The 24,757-nt window shown below is 26.7% G+C and overlaps 1 protein-coding gene across 1 annotated transcript in view; it reads right to left on the reverse strand.

Moving 5' to 3' along the window:
- The window catches only part of LOC129964098 (eukaryotic translation initiation factor 2-alpha kinase-like), a 30,045-nt gene that overhangs the window by 3,325 nt on the left and 1,963 nt on the right, over positions 1–24,757 (reverse strand). The window contains exons 3-14 of the mRNA XM_056078780.1: positions 23,200–23,334; positions 22,321–22,349; positions 17,685–17,768; positions 12,959–13,005; positions 11,817–11,916; positions 10,742–10,822; positions 7,571–7,664; positions 6,507–6,639; positions 4,273–4,423; positions 2,865–2,943; positions 2,668–2,771; positions 838–1,017 (exon numbers count right to left, since the gene is read on the reverse strand). Of these exons, the coding sequence (XP_055934755.1) occupies positions 838–1,017; positions 2,668–2,771; positions 2,865–2,943; positions 4,273–4,423; positions 6,507–6,639; positions 7,571–7,664; positions 10,742–10,822; positions 11,817–11,916; positions 12,959–13,005; positions 17,685–17,768; positions 22,321–22,349; positions 23,200–23,334 (1,217 nt within the window). The remainder of the gene's footprint in view (positions 1–837; positions 1,018–2,667; positions 2,772–2,864; positions 2,944–4,272; positions 4,424–6,506; positions 6,640–7,570; positions 7,665–10,741; positions 10,823–11,816; positions 11,917–12,958; positions 13,006–17,684; positions 17,769–22,320; positions 22,350–23,199; positions 23,335–24,757) is intronic.

The following is a 24,757-nucleotide window of genomic DNA, read 5'->3' on the forward strand; positions in this document are numbered from 1 at the left end:
ACTTCCTTAACAAAAAATATCAAGACAATTAAAATTTCTAGTTTTCTGATGTAGTCAAATTTATTGATAAATTGTAAATTCATTATAAAACTAATTTTCCCAATGCAGCGAAATGTTTATAAAACAATTTAAATAGTTGTTAAAAATTGTAAAATACAGCCAAAGTAACAATTTTAAAAATAAATGCTTATTATTATGACCTCAAGAATTGACAAGAATGAAAAAAAAAAAATTTAAATAACAAACATTTCGTTAAATCTTATTTTTATACTACATTTAATTGGAAAAAAATTCGAGATTTCTTAAATGTTTTACACAAACAATATGTATTTGATTAAAAAATATGCTATACAAATTTTTGTTCAAAAATTAATTGAACTGTGCTTAAGGTTATTTTCTGTAAGATTTTCTCAGATTTTACTGAGCATATTAGACCTTTCATTCTAGTCAACTCTTTTAAATTCATAGTTAAATTAGTTGCAAAATCAATGCAACATAATCCAAAATTAATCACTTTCCCTTTTGTATGATAGACTATCAATGATTTCATCTTTTCAAAAATATTATCAAATCAGTTTTACAAAAGTAAGAATGTAATGAATATTAAAATATGTTAGATAATGAAAATATATATAATCACTACATATTTTTTACAATTTAAAATACATTTGCTGAAACTGCAATTAAATAGAAAAAACAAGATAACATCTTTGATCATGGCAATCAATGTCACAGAAGTATTTCTAAGTAGTGAAGAAAATAATCTGTTCAGATTTAATAAAATTAGTATGAAAAGTGTAAATGAATAAAAATGAAATGAAATAATCATGGCACTACCTTGGAATCATAAACTGAATTGCTTCTTTGTTCTGGAGCAGCGTAAGGTAAAGTTCCCAGATTTGTACTATGATTTGAACTACTTTCTTCTTCGTCTGATGAAGTGTGGCATAAAGTAGCCAACCCAAAGTCGCCAACTTTCATAACACCTTTGGATTTTGAGAAAAATATATTTTGAGGCTGTAAAAAGAAAGGTTTTTCCCCCATTAATTTCAATAGGTAAAATAATTATTCATTTAAAAAAAAAAACAGAAAATAGTTGCGATTTAGAATACTGCTTTGCTTCTTTGTATTCTGTTGATTCTCATTTTAAAAAAAAGTTCTTGCGTCAAAAACCGCACACAGTATTAAAAACTCATTATATATGAATACGTGCACATCTTTAATCACTAGTATCTATATCATCAGCAACATTGAAAGAAAATATAGCTTTGAAAATTACGTAATGAAATTTCACATACTCTGAATTATGCATGCATTTTGAATGTCATTCCAATGAATAAAAATATATAAACACATATATTGCGGGTTAGATTGTAGCAATTATGTACAATGATCCTTAGATGTTTCAGACATACAATTAATAATGAATTTTCTATATGATGGAATTCTGTAACTTTATTCAGCTATATTTCTTAAAATTTTAATTATAGTCCATAAATCAATATGGAATTTATGGTAATGACACATTTAATACACTATAGATTAATGTCATTACTAGAATACAATTAGAATTCTCAAATTTAAGAAATAATCATAAAATCAGAAACCTACTAAATAGAACAAAAGCTGATGACATTAAGAAAATTCTCAAAATTTTTAACCCTTAACTGGAGAAGTGAAATTTTAGGACTTAACTGGGGAGGTGCGGTCTACGAGACCGCATTTCATTTATACTCAAATTTTCTAATGAATATATTAGTATGAAAAACTGCCTATATATTTTGCAGATATTTTTCTTGATATACAGATACGTTTTAGAAATTTTTCAAAATATATTCAGTAAATTCGTTGGAACATACATTTTCTTCTCAAATTACATGTTATAATAAGTAATATTCTTGAAAAAACATTACTTTTTAAATCATTTGCTTTTACAGTATATGAAGGTACATATAATAATGTAAAATTCAACAATTATATGAAAAATAAAAAATTGACCTTTTTTTTTATTAGCTTGCGTGACTTTCATAGTGTGGTTTTCTAGGGCATCTTAACCATACAGGTTAAGAACTAGTATAAAAATCAACCTATAAATTCTGTATACATCTTAGTATATTAAAAGATTTTATAAATTTTTCAAAATACATTATCACTAGAAAAATTAATTATGTTTGAACATACATATCAGAATCAATTGAATGCAAACTTTCATCTTAAAAACTCTTCTGTACAATAATCCTTATCACTAAATCACTTTCTGCTTCATAATAGGATCAGTAAATTGGATGATATTTCGGCACCCAAGTTTTAGTGCCATCTGCCAAGCCTTGTTTATCATTGGGACACTAACAGGGAGAATTATTTTAAAAAGCATCCGTTGAAATCGGTTGAAGAAGTGCACAAAACAGGAGGGTACAGGGTTAATCCATTCAAATGAACTAAAAATAGAATAGGGGTGACCGAAAATCCATTGCTAGCGGTCTCGCAGACCACACATCCCCAGTTAAGGGTTAAGTTAAAAATTATAAAAATGAATTCAAAAACTCAGTCTGATATAATGAAACCATAAAATTTAAAACTATAAAAATTAATTTACCAGTAACAAGATACATCACATTCATTTTATTCCATTCAAAGTAAATAAACTACAAATAAAAAGGTACTAACTTTCAGATCTCTATGAATGATTTGCTTTTCGTGAATATATGCTACTCCACAAAGAATTTCTTTAAATATATCTGGAACACTTTTGATAAAAGGAAGAGTACCACCTAAAAAAAAAAAAAAAAACTGGCATTTTAAAACAAACATAAAAGATTTTTTTTAAAAAAAGGACAAAAATTAAAGGGATTTAATAATAATGCCTTCATTTCTTGCATCAAGCCACTGACGAAGATCGTAATCACAGAATTCCATTTGAATACACAGCATCATCTTGATTCTCTAATTGTAAAAAAATAAAATTCGTATTATAATTTTGAAATCAAAAAAAGTTCCAAACAAACAAATAGCAAAAAGAATATTTAATTTGGTTTCATTGAAAATATACAAATGCTGAGGTCTTAAATATGTACAAGTATACAAAATATGGCAAATTTATTATTTTTTTTTTAACTTACAAATTCATTAAAATTTGAAATTAAAATGGATTATCAATCCATTATAATACTACTAAGTAGCATTATTGAAGAAAAAGTATAAATTACTTTTCATTAATGTTACAAATTAATGAAAAGTAATAAAAGTTTTCATTAATGTTACAATGAAAAAGTATAAATTACATTTCATTAATGTGCACCATTGTGCATTCATTTAAGAAAGTAAGTAGCATTATTGAAGGAAAAAAAAAATCAGTTATTCTAAAATAAATTTATTAAATTACAATCATAAAGCTGACAAGTGAAATTTGAATAGTATCTAATAATTATTGTTAATTATCAGTAAGAATTCTATATTTTCACAATTAATGGTAAAAAACATTTAGAAAATAGTTTTCAAATAGTTACATCTTTTCTCTATTATACTACTACAAATTTCATTACATAAAAAAAAAATCTATATATATCCATCTAATATTAAGTATAAATTACTTGCCTTCAATCAAATGATTTGTATTTTACTATAATGTAGCCTTATTATGCAAATTAGCAATTGAGTTGCAGTAAGAACATGAAATATCCTTACAAAAAATTAAAAACATATTCCTTAACAATTTTGTATAGTTGTACTTAAAAAAAAATTATGGAGGAATGATTTTGATAGAAACTGAATTTGATGAGAAACAGTACTGTGTTATGAAAGCCAGAGATTTCAAAATGATAGCAATGCATGAACTTTCTGGCAAGATTAATAAACAATTTTCTTCTAAAAGTATTAAATTCATGTTCATAGGTTTAAAGGAATTAAATTAGTCTATAGTAATTGTTTTAGTTGCAATTAGTTTTTTCTTTAAATTTACCCAGTTTTTAATAGAGAAACCAATCAGAGTAAAAGGTATTTTATTCCTACCAGTTAAACTATTTGTTCTATATTAAACCATTTTTTTATTAAATATTCCTTAATAAAATCCATTAAATATTTGGCTTTGCCCCAACTTTAATATGTATGTCTTCTGCTCAATTTAAACTCTTCAGATTATCTTTTTTTTTTCTTACCACAATTGTTTTATTATTTTCAATAATTAAACCTTTAAGTCATAATAAGACTTTAGACAGTGCATTTTATATATTGGAAACAGAAATTGTCAGCAATGAGAATTTATAAAATTTTTACCAAGATAGGAAAATTGCACTTGGGTGGAGATTCTTCATTTTTTGAAGAACAGTTGGCTAAAAATGATTTGCTTTGATTGCTGGAGCTGGATTTAGAGTCATTTGTATCATCTTGAAATATAATACTACTAGATTCACTGCAAGTGGAGACTCTAGGGAAGAAAAAAAAAACTTTAGATGCCAAAAAAGTTATCAAAAAAAATTTCCAGGAAACTTAAAAAATATTTACAATTTTAATCAAATTAGTTCTAGATGTAGGATATTCTTCTGAAAAAATTTTGTCTTAGTGCCTGTATATATTGTTAACTCCTTACAATAAATTGACGAGGCTAGCTCATCATTGATTTTCATGTCATCATACAATGATGAGCTACATACATCTTGTGACTAAAATTATTTGCACATTATTTGGCATTACTATTAGATACGAGTCGGACATATTTTGTTGGTTGGATTTCAATCCTGCAAATATTAAGTGTGAATATTGATCAAAAAATATTTTTACTAAAAGAAGAAAATGTTATGAAATAAACACTATAATGGATAAAGGTAATGAACACTATGAAGTCCAAGATGTTTGGAATTATTATAAAGAATCAAAATGCTGCAATTCAGGATAGTAAACTTATAAAAAGGGGCCTCACTACAAGAATAAAGTTAGATTTCCCAGTTAGTGTGAATAATGCAGGATTCCTCTGCACCAACCAAAATTTTAAAAGTACTACATGCTTGTAGACTTTTAGATATTCTTAAAATTCAAAGTAAAAACTTGAATAATCCTCAACAGAAAATGAGAATAATTCAAATTTTTTTAGAACGAATATTGGATTCGAAAAACGTTTATGAAACAAAAATTGTTAATATTTAATTTGTATTGATCAGTTCTTGAAAACCTGAATTCATTAGTGAAGTACACAGTTAATTTGTAAGAAATCTAATAAAAATTAGAGCATTTGAAAATTTCTTGAACAGAAAAATTGATACAAAATTAGTAAAACTAAAGGCTTTTCCAATATTAAATAATTTGCAGTTTACTTATTTAAATAAATTGATTCAAATAATGGATATAGCATTTATCCTTTATAAAATATGAAAAACAAAAAACATTTATATCATTCAAAAGAACAGTTAAACTTCATATGTTTTTCATTATAATAAAACATATTTCCATCTGGTTAAAAAAAATAATCTAATGCAAGAGTAAATAAAGAATAACGATCCAATTGCTTTCATTTTAAGAAATACTGTTCTCAATTTGTATGTAATGTTACATGTAAACATTTGAATTATTTATGGCTCAAATAATTTTATGATTGTGCTCAACTATCCTGAGTATCCGGTTGGTTACGATAAAGTTGCAATTTGAATATCACATTTATAAATCGTGGATTTTTTCCCCCCTTAATACAGAGGGATCTGAAAGGGTTCTAAAGACTTTAAGGAAATTAGGAAAGAAAGGGTTTTAATGGTAGGTGAAGCACACAAAAATAAATTAGCTTTATGTTAGATCATTTTGCATACTAGCATTACACAAAGAATAAAAAAATGAAAAGATGAAAGATACGGCTTTCAAAAGCTCGTTAATTAACAATGAGCACAACCTTAAAATTTTACAGCTTTTAAAAAATAAAAATGTGAGATGCAAGGCAACGTTAACATAAACTAAATTTTAAACAACAAAATGGAAAATTAAATTTTTATAGAGAAACTCAACAAAAATATATCTTTAATATTTCTTTTGAGCAAATTTAAAATCATGAGGTTGTCTCTTTAATTTATACAATCCATTTTGATATTCAAAATTTCACATTTTCAAACCATACATTTCACATTTTTATTGCATTAAAACATTTATCCATGAATGATATTTTTCTTAAATTGTATTAAGTAATTTGTAAAGTAAGTTCTTAGTTCTTTAGTAATGAAATAAATTATATTACCAAAATATCTTACAACCCTCCTTTTAAATTTTAATAAAAATTTAGTAAAAAAAGATTAAAAAATACATACTGCTTTCTTGGAAGTAACATATGCAGTTCAACTTCAATATTTGGTTTATCAGCAATTTTAATCTGATTTTTTACTATTTAAAATTTTATACAGAAGCATAAAATTTTATAAAAGGGAAGCAATTTTTACAAGTGTTATATTCATTCCCCCCTCCCCCTCAACAAACGAGATTGAATTTTCACAATATAAATCATTAAAAGGACCAAGTATTTTAGGAATTATTACTTTTGTATTCTATAAGAATGTGCAGAAAAAGGAGCATTTTTGGAATCTATAGATTGATCATAAGTGGTATCGTTATCTGTAAACTCATCATCAGTGTAATCACTTTCTGAATCCAGTTCCTCAGAGCTCAAATCTAAATTGCAAAAATAAAAACAAAATCATTAAAAAATATGATCATTGCAGAATTGTCAAAAAAATACAACATAATTTAAACCATAAAAGTCGCATTTCAGGAACAAACGCCACTTGAAAAGTTTGACGTCTTAAGAATTAAGAATTTTGTCCAAACAAATCCAACTTTTAATATATTAAATATGGAACATTCTTTTTCTCTTCATAATAATTGTCAATCTGGCAGAAAAAGAACCAATCAACATTGTATGGAATAAATAATTTAATTATAATATTTAATCTTCTATTGGAAAGTGAATCAGTGGCAAAGTTGGGTAGAGTTTAAATATCTGGGAAATCTGCAAAGCAAAGTTAGTTACGGGGAAAAAAAGATCAGCATTCCTAATTAATGAATTTATCAGAATAGTTTTCTATTTCTTGCTCTTGGCATCTTGTTTAAAGAATAATAATACTTTTAAGTTAAATTTAATATGTATTCAGAAATATAAACATTATAGGAATGCTGCAATCCATAAGAATTTTATTGGAAATAATTTTAAAACCTCATATGTTTTTCCATTGTGAATACTTCCTATCAATTTTGAACATTTATTGGGCATCTTTGAACATTCATTGGTATTAAAAGGTAACCATTCATTAATATTCATTACTTTGACTGCTAATTATTTGTATTATATAAACAATAAATAATAAAACATTGTCAAATTAAATTAGCATTTTAAAACAATATAAAGAAAATACATTAATAACTAACCTCTTAAACCAATTGGGTAGGCTGAGTTTGAGTTGTTTAGATATTGTTAATAATTCATAGAGTATAAAAGAGCAATATAAGTTAAAAATGCTTTTAAGTAGAATAATGCAATATAGCATGCAAACATGTTTCATATGAAATTTAAGAGAAAAATTGAAAGAAATATATATATATATACCACATGGTTCATCCACAGGTTGCACCCAAGCATTGTTGTAGGCCACAACATATTTATTACTCAAACTAGACAAGTTTCTCACTTCACGCATCACCTTAAATATAAATCAGGCAATTTCATTATAAATATATATTATATTTATATAGTCTTGAACTTAAAATATTTTTCCATAAATCAAAAACATTATTTTGCAGAACCTTCTTTTGTTTAAAAATAAATTGTTGTGCTTCTTGAGCTATGCAGTTGAAACTGATTAAGTAATTTCAAGAAAATAAAGAGCTTACACAGTGGAGTTTTAAAATCCGATATGAACGAAGTCTTATTTTGCTTCAAAAGAACTCGTATTAAAGTTCAACTTTAATCTTTGAAAACTAAGAACTGGTAATTTTAAAGTGTCTCCCAATTTCTGTAAAGGTAGCTTCTCTTTATTTCTGACTATTGAGAATTGTCTTAGTGATTATAAAACTTATACTTTGATATCCAGCTTTCAATTAACAAAGCAAATTAAGGAATCTCTTTTCATAATAAAAAAATCTGAAAAATGGAATTATTTTTAATATAAATGCATTAATTTCATAAAATATTTATTAAAATACTACTAACATTTGATAACAAAATATTCACCATTTATATATTTTTAAAAAAATGGCAAAAACTGAAGAACCAGTTCCTCAATCAAAACCACAGTATCCATTTTGCCACATTGTATTTCATATAAAAGTCTATGTCACCTAATTACATTATCAATTGTCCCCTATTCTCAATTAAAGTCAATCTTCGAAAAAAAATCTAAGAACTACTTTACTGTGCATTTTCATTGGAAAGTTAACCTTGACGAAGTTTGCTTCACATAATCACTAAATAAAGTAGGTAATCCTGTTAGAGTATAACATTCTGCATTCTTCTACAATTTTGTTCAATGAATATCGGATAATAGTGTGAAAATGTAATTACAATACTGTTAAGCATTATATGCTGCAGGGAATGATTTACCAATTTCACATGAAAGCTCATTTCCCTATACAAGTCAAATGCCATCTGCCTTTCCTCCTTTATTTTTTTGATAGACATTGTAAAAGATGCAGCCTTTAATAGATAAGACCGATTTTATCAATTTTTGTCAATAGCCAATTCCGTCACTTTGCAAGGATATTGAATGCATCATTACTACAAATAGGTTTATGAATTATAATCAAGAGATTACAAAGTGTTGCTAATCAAAATAACAGTGCTAATAAAGTCACCACACAGGAAAGTCATTTCTTACTGCACCAAAGAAGCATAGTGCAAATTCATAGCCAGCTAATCCTCAAATGATTATATCTATGTTGGTTCTTGTAGTTATATATTAGTTTTTATTCATTTAAATGGCATTTAATATACACATATAACAGAGCATCTGGAGTTTCAATACATTACTTTTAAAGTTGTATCATCATTTCTATTTCAATATCGATATTGATACAGGTATCTTAAATATGCATATGAATACTAACATTCCGAATGCTCTATCATTATTTTATACAATCATATTTTAAAACAGTACTTTTTTTTATATAAGAGTCATTTCATCAATACTCTTATCAATATAGTTACATTAACGTCCTTAATATAGGTACTGAAAACAGCCAGCATTAACAAAATTAATCGAGCCATGTCAATCAACTTGGATGAATTTTCTCTTAAATATTGGTTGAAAGGAATTAAATTCTTAGATTTTGGATCCAAAAGTTTCATTAGAGGAAATTCAGAAATTTCATTTCCATTTCTTCAAAATTTCCAACAGCAACGTTTATTTTCCCACAAATTTCAAAATACTATCAAAAGTTATTCCTGGAAATCAAATTTCATCGGTCTAGGTCTATTCATTTCGAACTTTTTCCCGTTCGAACTGAATTTTGAACTTCTAATGATAAAATAAAATTTTTGGACTTTTATAAACATCTTGAAAAATAATACATTTATCAACTCAAAGTCTTTTTGTTATGAAAATATAAAAAAAGGTATTTTTAAATTTTACATACATTTTTATCATAAAAATCATTGTTAGCATGACATAGTTTATACTTAATTTTTTTTAATTGATAATATATATAAATGTAAACAAAGGAAATAGTGCATTATAAATGGGTACATTCCAACAAGCAAAAAAATTTTTTCTGTATTTCTTTGAAAATGTTGTATTTAGAGATGCATGCACAAATTTCAAATTGTTGACAACTCTTTTAGGGGGGGGGGTACAAAAATGAGCCAAATAGTTTTAAAATAATAAAGTTCAAAATAGTATTAAAAAGTTTCATTCCTCATATAATATTTATCAACCTATAAATGCATGAATAAATTATTTTTTTATGAGCATAAACATCAAGTTTAAGTTTAAATAATTATTTTTCTATTAGTCAAAAATATTATAAAAGTTTTTAAAAATCTTGGTGCTTCACTTTATTTATTATATTTTGTTTTGAAAAGATAAAAATTCTCATTCTAAACTTTAGAGAAAAAAAATTTCTTGCGATTGAAAACAAAGTACCAAAAACTATTTTAGATAGAAATTTCTGTTTAAATCAAAGTCCATCATTTTTTCCCCCTTCCATAAAAAAAATTAGTTAAAAAAAGTTGAGTTAGTAAGATTTTGTTAACCACTCTCATAATAGATTTTAAAAGTGATTTAAGTAAATTAGTAATTTAGATAAATAATTTGGCAAAAAACATACAATTTTTTAACTTCATTTTAAAACAAATATCAAAAGTTATATGCAAGATTTAAATTCAAAACGAATTTGTAGAAATGTTGCATATTTTAGTCAGCACATCAACATAAAGCGACATTTAATGCTTGAAGGTGTAATTGTTAATCAATGCATCATGCATATTAATAGTTTGAAAACATAACTATGAGCAAATAGTATCCCATTCATAATGTATTGAATTGCGGATGATTATAAATTAGGCATTCTTGATATGAATTTATAGTACCCATTCTTGGGTTTTCTTATAATTCAGCGTTGTCCTTGGTTCCTACAATAAATAAGAATTTTTAGGATTGTTTGTACAGTATACACAATGTATACCTCCTCTTACTGCAACTATATTCAGAATTCTAAATTCAACTAAGGACATGATAAATTTAACTTGAATCGATAGAATACCCAATATTAGAAACATATCTACCTTGACATAGTCCGAGTCTTTGCGATATTCAAAAATAATTTTTTTGACAGCATAAGTTCCACCATCCACTTTATGCCTAGCCTGAAAAACAAAAATATAAAATAGAAGAAAGCTCTTCTATTTAGATCGTTTAAAATGTTTTGTTTTTTTCTCTTCCTTCTATAGGAAATTATAATTAACGAACACCCACTAGCAACATTCTAAAATCCAGATACAACAACAAAAACATAAAAAGGTAATCATTATATATGCATTTGATATTTTTGTTAATAAAACAATATACAACAAAGAAAAAAAAGATATGAAAATGCAACTTATAAATGCATTAAATTTTTGTAAAGGCAATTCTAAAATTTTCACAAAGCTTCGAAATTAAATAAAGCTATGTGAAAAACATATTTTATATAGAAATTTATAGTAATAATCATTACTTGTGTTTAAAGAAAACTTTTTTCAGGGAAAGTTTATAGCGAGGCATTAATTTAGATTTAATACAAATTAAAAAATAGGAATTTATTAAGTATATAAATTCTTACAATTTCTGAAAATGTTCATCTTTCACAAAAAACATATATAAATTCTGAATAAACAGTAACTTTACATTTATTCAAAAACTGATACATGCCACAAATTCTAAAATTTAGATTTCTATCGGTTTATAATTACTATTATAAATTCTATAAATTAAAGATATTTTGATTGTTGGCTTAAACTTTTAGTGATATATATGATGGTATGATATAGAGAAATGTCTACTTTTCTAGAATATGTAAAAGCTAGCTTCAATCACCAATAAAATGACTTCCTGTTGTGTTTTCACTGAGTAAGCGTTACATGCAATCAGTATTTTTTAACAGCAAAGACATAACTGATACTGATTGAGAATCCGAGTTAATTTTTTACATTGTGTTTGCCCATACTTGGCAAGCAAAATAATCTGTATATTATAAAAACTAGATTTTTGTTTAAATGTATATTTTAAACAACTGTAAATAAAAATTTCCATTTATGTTGTCTTAAAAGTTTATTTAATCCAAAACCCTGCTTAAACTATAATATTATGAACATGACTTACCTTACAAACTACACCAAATCCTCCACGAGCTATAACCTCCAATTCATCAAATGCTTCATTGTATTTTTCAATTTTTGAAATCGGAATACAGCTCTCCTCTCTATAAAAACAATAACTATATCATGATTTGTTTTTTTTTTTTAATTGACGCTTGTTCATACCATAAAAATCAATTTTACATAGAGTTTCCTATTAGTTTAAAAGCATACCACATATTAATTACTTTAAACCTCATAGTAGATTTAAACGAGACATAATCATTAGAAAGACAATTTAGCATTTAATGTATTACTAGTAATATTTTAGCAAGAACACATGGTGGCAATTTTCTTGCATCCAGCAAGTAAAAATTTTTTGAAACAAAAGAATGTTCTAATTGCAACTGTGAAATATTTCAATTTTACCCAAGTTTAAAAATACTTTCCTTTAGCAATACTTTCCTTTCCAATAGCAAGGATAAATTCAAATAGGAGGAAGAGAATCAAGGTTTTTGAAAATGAAAGCTGTTTAAAATATTTGTACTTTCTTTTACAAAAATCATTCCATATTTTAATTCTTTAAAATAAGTCTAAAATAACAAGAATAAAGATTAAACAAATGGAACTGAAAAATAACCAGGCAATACTTCTCGTGAATGAATATGAACTTCTGAATAAATTAAAGTATACAATAATGTACTCATTAATAATCAATAAACGAGTGAATCAAAAGATTTGATACACATGTCTAAGTTTTCAACCTACTCTTCATACCATAATATTAAAGAAGAAATGGATATAACAAATGGTTAGAATATATCAAATATAAAGAAATTCTGTTTTCAATTAAAATAGTATAACAATCCTATTACTGCCAATTAAAAGTTAAGCAGATATTTTTAAAAAACTGATTTAAATTTGTAGATCTAATTACAGGAAAAATTTTGAAACAATTTTTTTGAATTTTACAGAATTAAAATGTTATAACACTTTGAAACATGACTATGGACTAAAAATTATAATTTACATAATAAAAGCAATATTAATTTTTATAAGAATGTTAACATACCATGCAATCAATTCCTTAAATATATTGAGAATTTCTTAAATTATTCAATTACTAGTTTTTAAATAAAATAATTAAAAAATACACATACAACTTACTCTTCATAGGTTAATTCATTTGAAAGAGGACCTATACTCTGGTGAACCTAGAAAGGCAGGAAATTTTACTTTTCAGACATTTATATTGTAAATATTCACCACTTATTTCTTCTCAGAATGATAGTTATATATAACATATGGATAAATAAAGTTAATTTTTAGCCATATATCTGGCAGCCTACAATGCTTTCCCCTACCCCCTTTCGAGAATACAATCTACATAATTAATTTTTCACTAGAAAGTTTACAGACAAGAGATCAAGACAAGTGCATTCAGAAGATTAAGATCAAATCTAATATTTTAGACAAATAAGAATTTTTAAATATTTTTTTAAAATGTGTCAGTATGAAAAGTTTATAAAAGAAGAATTACACACATGGAAAAACCCTGCACATATACATTAAAAATATAACAACAAGCTTTATTTTTCTTCATATAATTTCCATAATTATTTCTACAAAATAAAATTCTACACGAATTGTGGGGGAAAAAAAAATAAAATGCCATTTCAAAATTTTTATATTGTAGCATTGTTACAAAAATGTTAAAAATTATATTCTAGTAAAATAAAGTTCAGAAGAATATTTTGCAAGATAATATATTAATGTTATGGTAAAACACCAAAATCTGGAGAATGTCGACAAACACAGTCGCTTGGTGTATGTCCGAAATATTTGCTAAATACCCTTATTTCTGACTCTCACTGGTGAATGTCGACATTCACCATGCACTAATGGTGAATGTTGAACATGTCCGAGATTTATATTTTTTTCTCCGTAATTCAGTCGCGATAAATTTTTCGCCTCTCTTTCTGAGAGGAATAACTAAGAACTTAAAACACACAGTACTTTCAAAATGAGAAAGGAAAATAATAGAAGTAAAAAACTTAATTATACAGTACGTTCTAAATGAGACAATAAAATAGTAATAAAAAACTAAATTATGCGAATCAAACCTTATTTATTGCAACATCTTAAACTATTATGACACTTTGAATTGCACAAGAGGCCCTTGCTTTTACAACTGCATTTATTTGTGGAACACTTCCTTTTGCAATGACAGCGTGTATAGCCTTGCCCACCGCTTCTCAAATTAGCTGCAGCTGCTTCTCTCAGTGAAATTTCTTGAAAAGAAATCTTATCTATAGAAAGGAGCTTTTCTTTATAAATTTCAAACTGATTACGTGTGTAAAGCTGGTTGAGGGTACCATTTTCATTTGCAAGTTTATAGAAGTTGGAGCCTTCTATTCCAACAACAACCGCTAACACATTTTGGTTATCTGTACAACCACGGTCGACATCAGGGACTTGTATTCGTACAGTATCACCAATTTGAGCAGGAGGAAATTGATTTTGTGAGGTTCGCAACATTTTTGTTGCTTGCAGTAGAAGATTCTCTTTCGTAGCCACTCTTTTTATAGAAATTAACTCGTGTTTTTCATTCAGAACTTGATGTGAAGATGTGGTAGATTGCAAGTCCTCTTCAATATTTTTCTTTAGAATTTGGTTTTCGGTTTGACCACCGCTCAAATTGTTTTCAGAAGTATTGCCAGTTTCTTCAAGCTGTTCTTCGGTTTTAAAAGTATTGGCGATTTCTTCATGTTGTTCCTCAGTTTCAATACTTGCGATTTGTTTGCTAGGCAAAAAAGACGATGCTATGCCTCTTTTCGCTTTAATGCCAAACATGGCTTCAGAAGGACTTTGGCGTATTCCTTCGTGGTATGTAGTGTTCTTGGCAGACTGAACAAAGGGTAAACCTTCTGACCATTTATTTGTATTGTTATCGTTCATCCATGCAGTTAGCATATTCTGTATATCCTGATTGGCCCTTTCAACTGAGCCTTGTGTTTGACTGTGACGAGGCTTTCCATGAACTATCTTATCTTTCTACATAGCGCATATTTCGGATATGACTTGATTACTGAATTCTCAACCATTATTTGATTGCAATATTGCTGGAGCACCGAATGTTAAAAATATTGGAAGAACGTGATACGCTACTTCTTCAGCCCTCTTAGTTTTCAAAGGTCGTAGCTGGACAAACTTAGTTAAATGATCTTGATACACCATTATGAACTTATATTCACCATCTGAGTTTGACTGCAGATCTATCAGATCAACTTGACATCTTGAGTTTAACTCAGAACTGATCATTGGTTTCACAACAATACCTTTCTTAGGTGCACTGTGTTTCATTGACACTGTTTGCATAGATTTAAATACAACATTACAACTTCATATGTAATATTTTGTATTTATTTTGCAACTCTTTAAGCATACACGTTCTTCCTCCATGGCCTGTCCTGGTGCGAGCTTCATATAGTATACTGAACAATTCCTCATTAGTAACATAATACTGTATATTCGTTTCTCCTGGTTTTAATGGTACAATAAACTTCTCTTCATTAATTTTTAAAATATCAAAACGTTTTAATCGTCTAATCCAAAGGTGTGTTGCACTTAGTTTTAGCAAAAACCACTTCAGAAAGTATTTTAGAGTACTTTTCTCGAGAAAAATAAAAATTGTCTTCTCGTTTACCCGCAATTAATACATTTAACTTTTCAAGAAAAAGATCATGATTCACTGCAGTATCCATTCTGTATAAATCGGGAAATCAAAAAAAAAATTAAGAAAACTTTGCTATCACCATCGAACCTTGCATATGCATAAGACTGACAAAGCTGACTGACTCCACCAGAACAAAGGATTTGGCGAGAAACAGCCAGTCACCTCTTTGTCAGCTCCTCTCTTTTCGACCTCCACCAGAGCATATCTGCGATTGTCGACATACACCGGTGAGGGTCTGAATGTACAAGAATGTAATGAAATATTCGATCTTTCACCGACGTATTTGGTGTTTGTCGACATTCTCTGATTTCGGTCTTTCATGGTAACATTAATACTCAAAACAGAAAACATTAATTCTCTCAAGAAAACTAGTTTTGAAACTGAGATTGCAAACTAAAGACCATGGTTTAACTTTGTGAGTATTGGGAACTTTTGAAAAATTTATCTGTATCAAGCCCTCAGTCAAATATTGTTGTGTATTTTAATTGAACATTTACAGAAAAACATCAATTTAATATGCATACATAGTCAATGCGATTCTAAAGACTCGCCAAAAAACATTTCCATACATAAACAAAAAGGAAGAACCTCGTTTTTTCTAATAATCTAAGAATTAATTGTGAACTGAAAATAACAGCAATATCAAGATAGCTTTTCAAGATAAATATGTTTAAAGTAAAGAGCATTAAATTTATAATCGTAAACATATCTTTTAATATAGTATGCATTTTACAATTTAATTTCTAGTATGTTTATTAAACAAATATTATGCAATTTTGTATTTTATATAACTGTTAAACTATCAATCAATTATTTTACCTCCTTAAGAATTTAATGTTTCTTTTGGGGGGAAAAAATCACATTTAAGATTACTGAAACTTTCAATATTTCTCTGTTTGTAATTAAGTGCTTAGAAACAAACAGAAATAAAAGTAAAGTTTTAAAATCTAAAAAAGTTCCAGAATTATACAGACAGGTGTTCTGTGTATGAATTGCACGATTTTATAGTAATTTTTTTAAAAACAAAAACCTTAACTGGAATTAAATTCCATTATAACAATATTAAATATATTTTTTCTTTATCATATACTTTTAAATAAGTTTATTCATGCAATTCCAACTTAATTCTTTATAACAATTACTTGTAAATCATATAACCGAGATAAAATAAAAAAGTTTTCTTGACAATAAGCAATTTTAATTTAACACAAAGTACATACTTTAAACATCCCTCCACGCTACAGATGATTCAGATTGCCAATAACATGTTGATTTTTGCCAATAAAGGTTAGAACTATTTGTTCCAGTTTAGCAATAAACAAACAAATTGTTGAATTAAGATTACTATGCTATTAAAATAAATTTGGCTATCAAGATTATAGTGCTTAAAAAGATTCAACTAAGATAATTATTTAAAAAATTCGTTTAAAAGAATATTTTCATTTCCTATTTTGACAGTTGAATTCATAATGATTTAATAAAACTGATCTTTTTTTTAAATCTATCAGGTCAAACAGGAAAAGGCAGTAAGCAGACATCACAAGAAATAATAACCGAATCCATTATTTTGACAGAAGAAAAATAAAGTAATAAGCATTTTTTTTTTTATTTAGTTAGACAAACTTAAAATTTTTTAAAACTTCATTACAAGATTTTTTCTGAAATGGCTCTAATGTTGAAATGCAGTCAAATGTCACAAAATATTTAAGTTAGTACTTTCCTGTCAAATTTGCAAGCAGTAAAAGGAAAAAGACATTTCGGAAACAGATTTAACAGGCATCAAGCCTAGATAAGAGATATCAGATAAATAAGAGTGTCAACAAATCTTTGCCAATCTCAAATGGAAATTGTGCGAATATAAAAGAATCTGCAGCACATTTGATTATATGCAAAGTCCAAGTATCGCTAAATAAAAAGTTTTTATCATTAGATTTTTTTTGTATTATGATCCATCTCATCCGAGATGGGTTTCTTGTCATATTTCTATGCAATACTGCTTTCACCCTTTTTATTTATCCAAATAGTTTGTATACCAAGCCATGAATAAGCAGGAGAACTTTGGTCTCTTTATAGAAATAATATCGCTATTTTTCTGATATACATAGTAAAAATAAAATTATACAACATGGACAGATAAAATATTTAAAATAAACTTACCTGCTTTATATGTTCATAAAATCTCAATGCTACATGCCTTCTCATTCGTGCTAAATTGTCTACATCTATTACAGAATCTACCAACTGTAAAAGATAAATTATCAAACAAATAGAAAATGTAAATTTTATCAGTTTATTAAACAAAATACAAGTCTGAAAATAATTTTGAAAATGACAAAACAAATGGTTATATTGAGATGTTTATGCAAATTTTTTTTAAATATCTGCGATAACATTTTGCTCAACCATGTACCACTTTGGTGTAAGTAATAAAAATCAATGAATCTTCCTTTCACTAATTAACACAATGGATCTCGTTTACTTTTAATACTACTTGTTTACTTTTAGTTTAGAATAATATTAAAACTCCCCCCCCCCACTCCATGTCAACCATAAATGTCGGTTTTCAGGTTGAATGCATGTACTGAATAATGCCTGCATTTCCCAATTTTATGGCACATAAATTTTAAAAATAGCTTGTAGTAAAATAATGCAATTTCTGACAAAATAAATAAATACAACTTACAATTCCTGCATACTTAATTTGCTTATTACTTTGACAGCATTTAATATTTTATCCATCTAGAACCACTTTTCTGAGGAAATTTTTATATATTATTCTTAGAAAAAAAAATAAGATACAATCCTACAATTGAAGAATAAATAAGAAAGCGCAGTATTTATTATTGATAAAGGAAAGTTCAATGGAAGATTTTAAAAATCTTTGAAATTGTGGATCTTTTTCTCATCTATTTTTAATTACAAATTTGAAGGAAAATGTCGTAAGATTTTAATACCTTTTTGCATATCCTCATTTAGGATCACAACCAATAATTTAAAAGCCTTTGCTATTAAAGAAATATTTTAAAAGTTTGGTTAAAATGCAATATTACAAGTTACATTATCATAAAGATTAAATTTAGGTTTCTTTTATATTATATATAACTCTTTACAGACCGATACACGTTTGCACTATTAATTCTAATGCTATTAATAATATTGCATTAATTAATATATGTTTACATGATTCATATAATCTTTAGTCTAGACATAACTGGTCTTGTTTACACAAAGAAAATTTTTTCCTCTATGATTATCAGAATTATAAACCAAAAGGGAGAAAACAGACAAACTGAATTTCATTTCTTTTTTAAAACATTTAGATTTTAGAAAAAATATATTCATATTTATAGTCTATTTTGAAACAGCACCATGTTATTTCATGCAAGAATACAAAATTCAATTTTAACTAGTCCAAATCGGACAAAAAATATATAATTGAAATGTATAAAATACTAACATAAATAAACTATAAAATACTAAAAATAAAAACTTTTTAAATGCCAATAACTGTGTACAGATTGCCTCAAACCTGATATCTTGCTATATTCTGTAATCCATTTTATTTTTAAAATGGATTCCTAAATTTAAATATGAATTTAGTTATGTTCAATTATCAAACATTTATACTTTCTTGAATACAAAGAAAGTATTATAATTATCAAATATCTCAGCATCGAGATTTTTATCAATCTCCACATTTCAGATCTCCTAGATGACAGAATTATCAACTTCAGAGAGGGAGAAAGAGAGAAACGGATCAAATTGCAAAACACATTCTTGCAATTATGTCTCTGAACATAACTCAGAAATGCTTTAAGACAAATGGATGACATTTGATAAGTCTTTACATTAAATTTGTAGATATTTATCAAATTTTACATTAAATCCCTTCACATTCTAATTGTCTAAATTCAGATATAACCATAAAACAGAAAGAGCCAGATGCATAAAATTTGATATATAGATTTAACCTTTAAAATGTAATTTTATATCAAATTTTAAAACCAAATCCAATAAAGAATTAATCATCCATTTGTAGTTTTGATGCATTGAAATACAATTAATCAAAAAGGCAACTTGAATAAATGAAATTAGGTGCAAAGTTTTACCATCTAAAGTATAGATCCTTATCAAATTTCCATCCAAATCTGCAAAGGAGTTAACTATTCATCTGTAATTTTGAATTCTAATAACCGAAATAACTCAAAAACTCAATTTGGTAGGGGATCTTATTACTAAAGTCTTTCATACAGCCATGAAACCTAGCACACAGATAGTCTCGATAGCAATTTAATGCACATTAACCTGTTAACTGGATACGACGAAATATTTCAATGCAAAACGAATTGAATATAAGTTAATTACCTGGTTAAAAGGTTAAAGCCTGAATTTTAAAGTTTATTATAGGAAAAATTTTAATGTTTTATATTGATCTGTATGCTTTTCTCTCATATTTGTCTATAGTATTATATCTAATGTATTAAAAAACAACAAAGAGAGCAAACAGTTGCCTTTTCAAAGAAACTTGTTTTGTACCTATAACACAATTTTTTGAATTTCCAGAAATTTTGAAAAACTAGTTCCTAAAAATTTTAAGATTTAAAACTAAACTTCCTGCATTCAACATTATAGTTTTATAATCATTCAGTTTTTTTTAGGAGATATTCATACGTTTCTCTCTAAAGCAAGGAAAATCAAAATATCCTTATTCATTGATTTTTAATTGTTTTTCGATTGAGTTAAAAGGTTTTCTTAAATTTACAGCTGAGAGAGGGACTTGCTGTGCTGATTTTTCAAATAAGTTGTTGATAAGCATTGAGTTTTATAAGTACAAATTATATCAAACTTGAATGCAGTAGAAAACTGTTTCGAATTTGGAATTCCTATTAAAGCCGAATCATAATAAGATTGTAATCACCATCAGATTATAATTATATCTTTATTATAGATCATTCTTGTACTTTTATCCAAGCTTTATATCATTGCTATGAAGAATAAAATTTTAAAAATATTGATTTGGCACATAATTTCATAACTATATTGATGTAAATTTATAATCTTGCTTCTTACTGCAGTTAGTTCCACCATAAAAAAAGTTTTATAGGCAGATCCGATGGATAAATGAAAAAGGCTGCAGGCTTGCCAACTTGAAGACAAAATGGAAGTTTCTAAAATCAAAAGGAATTTTGGCAATAGGGCAATTAAAATACGAATTATAACGATCATTTCAAACGTATGTGTTCTGGTCTTGTAATTTACAAAAAGTAAAAGACCGAGCTGGAGACTGTTGAGTTCAAGTGACTAGTGAGTTGAAGACCGAGTTGTGTGATGGTCTTGAGAATCAAGTATTGAAGCAGCATCACATTGTGTACTTAGAAACCAGTTGTATAGACGAGTCAGTAGTGAAGTTCAGCTAAAGCGAGTATACATTGGAGGAATTACTTGTTGCACAGTGGTTTAGTACAACAAGTGCACATTTCAGGGACATGAATAATTGCGTGAAGTCCCTTTACCTGTTGAATTCTGTTCGAGCACACTGTGCTATTACAGTTGCACACTATTGATTAGTTACTTGTGTGCTGCTATTTTTTTTTGCAAGTTTGTTCTTGTGTGTGTCTTGGTATCTGTGTATTCATGTTGAATAAACATTGATCTCGATTAATGAGCTGCTGGATTGTTTCACTATACATCTATTACATTAACTTCATTGATATTCATTTTTCTTGAGGATTTTTTAAAAAGGTCTTTTCTGCAACAATATTTTATGTTGCGGTGATAATATTTATTGCTATTTAATTTCTGTAACATTCATCTGATCATCGAATTGCCATTAATAATTCAAATTCTCAAAAGAAAACATAATGCTCAACATGCATGCGAAGAATTAATATAGCAGAAAATATTTTTTAATATTTATGTTACTGAAAATTCATGTTACATATAAAATTATATTTCTTTAAATACAGTGCCAATGCTAAGCCATTTAATTTTGTTTTTAAACTACACAGGAAAAGAGAATTATATATTCCCTGGGATATGCAAAGAGAGACATGAATATTTTTGAAAAGGGCATCCGATATTGTTATTGCTGTTAGTGCAACAAAGCTTTGAAACGCACATTTGGGCAGATCTTTTACAAATTGCATATTCCCTAGATGTATGAGAAAAGTAAGCGTAATTTCATTTGCAAGTTGAATTTAAAACAAATAGTATATTTTTTTCTCTATTTAATTGAATGACAAGGAGGTTTTACTTATTTCATACTTCTCATGACTAATTGTAGATATTAGTAAGATGAGCTGGAAAAATTCAGTTGAATGCAATATTTATTTCTGTACTATATATGAGAGCAAAGACTTTGCAAAAGTATTTGAAGAATAGAAAAGCGAGAAGAAATAAATAAAAGCAGTTTCTCCCGACACTCATTATGTTAGCCAATGGGTTTTGGTAAGAACTATTAATGATTAAAAGGATAAAAAATAATCCTTTAAAAATCCTTAGGTTTTCATATTTTATATATAAAAAATTTTTAATCAACATTGAATTTCCTAATATTATAAAACTTTTAAATAATTTAAATCGCACAAGGTTCTTAAATGTCATTTTAAAAAAGGTATATAGTGAAAAAGAAAGCAAAATAAATGAAAAAATGACCTATGCAAGAAAGGAAATCTAATATTAAATAATATTTTAGATATGCAGCTTTTAAAATCAATTATGTAATAGAAAAATTGAATAAAGAAAGTGAATTGACTGTAATAAAATTCAGATATAAAATATAATTTAAACTTACCTTATTTGCTTCAAAACTCTTGTATAAACCTAGAAATGTTGAAAAATAATTTACATCAATAGATGCACATTTTAATTCTTCATAATGTTTTTAGAGCAAGATATCCAAAAAAGTAAGAATTAACTAAGCGTTTATTGCATAAATAAAGAAAAAAAAAAAGAAATATAATGTTATAATAAAGTGTGAAAGAGGGTGATAAAAGAAATTCTGCGAGTCTTGAAGCATGATGAAAAATAAGTGGGAAAAATATTCAATTAAATTTATTAAGGAATGAAAGATTAAAATTAACCACTATTATAAAGTGCTCTTGCTCACCAAAAATCAAATAATGATCACCAGATTACACTGCTCACTTGCCATTTATTATGCATATCTACTAGTATCGAGGTTTTACAAATATATTCATTATTAAAAGTAAAGCTAAATTACTTGAATTAACATTAATTATTTATCAATTAAAATTCAATCATCAATTTCCAAAATTAAAATTCTCATAGTAAAGAGATAAGTAAATGTTAAATTGTATAATTTTATCTTCCAAGATGTTTAAGAGTCATATTTGAATTTACATCTCATTCCTAGTTTAATTCAGATTAATTTATACATTTCAATCAATTTTGAGGTGCTATGTTCTTAATACAAAAAATTCATTATTTCATTCCATATTCCAATCAATAATATATATCTTTTTTTCTTCTTTACATTAACCAATTTAAAAAAAAAAAAAAAAAATTAAAGTTTTAGAGGGATTTAAGGCTACGTGGCTTGTATAAAATATGCTTGTAATAGATAATTACAAAATTATGAAATATAAATATTTAACATATTAATATGAAATAGAAATTTAAAGAAGAAGTTTATTTATAATAGTAAACTTACTATTAAATAACTTCTTCCTCCTATAATCATCTTTTTCCAAAATATAACAAAGTGTTTCTATTAGAACATGAAGAAGAAATGTACGATCCTTTATTGATGTAGCATCAGTGCTCTCTTCCAATGTAAGAGGATCAACTAACAAAATGGAATTCAAAATTTTAATTTGCATAAATTATGCAAGATCATATAAAAATAATTTTAAATATGATACAGAATAACCATACAATGATTAAATAACTACAATCGGCTGATGTGAAAAAAAGTTTGGTAATTACTTATTCCAAAACTAAATTTTATATTGCAGTTCCCCCCCCCCATCCCACATCAAAACTTTGGCATACACAGACTACTTAATTTCAAATCATTCAAAATTTAGAAGTAATACTACTTACGAGTGAAGTGTACAATCATGAATAAGCATTTCTATGCAAAGTAGAAAAATATTTCAAACATCCTGAATATATAAGCCCATTTTTATTCAGTTTCAAATTTATTATTTAATAAAGTCAATGAATGATACAAAGTAAAGTAATAGGATAGTTTCTTAATTTCAGAATCTCTTATTCCTCTCCTTATATTCCCTACTATTATTAATTAAGATTCATGAAAAACTACAGCTAAAGGATAATAAAGAATGAAAAATAATCGCATAATGTAAGAAGGCGTATGGAAAAATTTATGTATTTATAAATAAGAAAAATTTTTCAATTCAATATATATTAAATTTTTGGTTCCCAATTTTTCTGTGATAAAAAGAAACTAAGACATTTTTATAGTCTCCAAGACTGTACTTTTCAGAAGTTTCTTTTACAAAGTAAGGTACACCATTTTCCTTTGTGCTGGAGAATGAAAATATTAAAAAGAAAATCGTGTTTGGCTATTGATGGAATTTAAATACAATGCAAAAATCAAGTAAATAATTAAATTTATATATTGAAAATATTACAGATAATGAAAAACTACAATACCTGTACACAAACTTTCTTTCCAATGCGATTTCTCCTAGATTTAAAAACTTTGAATATTAAATAGCCAGTTCACCATTGCTTATTGAAAGAATTCAGATAATCATAGAATTTATTTTTCCTAAATAGATACTTAATCGTCAACATTATACTACGAAATATCACAAAATAAACTATGCGTCAAAAGATAGCTTTAATGTATGTATAACCAGTCATACTGAATGATAATCTGCATATTTTTATCCAAAATATTTATTGACTAGCACTTAACTACCTGCCTAGAGATATTAAGTATATTTAGTAGTATGCAAGTTGTCATAGTTAGAAATATATGTATATATGTAATGATATTTTAAAAACTCGTAATTCAATCCATATTAATTTCCAAAACTATCTTAATTTAGCCCATCATAACTTCATTCTAAAATATTCTCTTATTTTGTGATCCAATTCCACTTTCGGTTCAATTCCTTTTGTAAAAATAATGCGCCATCAGTACTACATATCAAATGAAAGTGATATTTTTGCCCTTATCAAAGGTCCTTCTATCGGCGCATAGCCAAAAATCCTATGTTATACAAGACTAGTGATCA

The sequence above is a fragment of the Argiope bruennichi genome, chromosome 3 (assembly GCF_947563725.1).
Source record: "Argiope bruennichi chromosome 3, qqArgBrue1.1, whole genome shotgun sequence".
In the NCBI taxonomy this organism is placed as follows: Eukaryota; Metazoa; Arthropoda; class Arachnida; order Araneae; family Araneidae; genus Argiope; species Argiope bruennichi.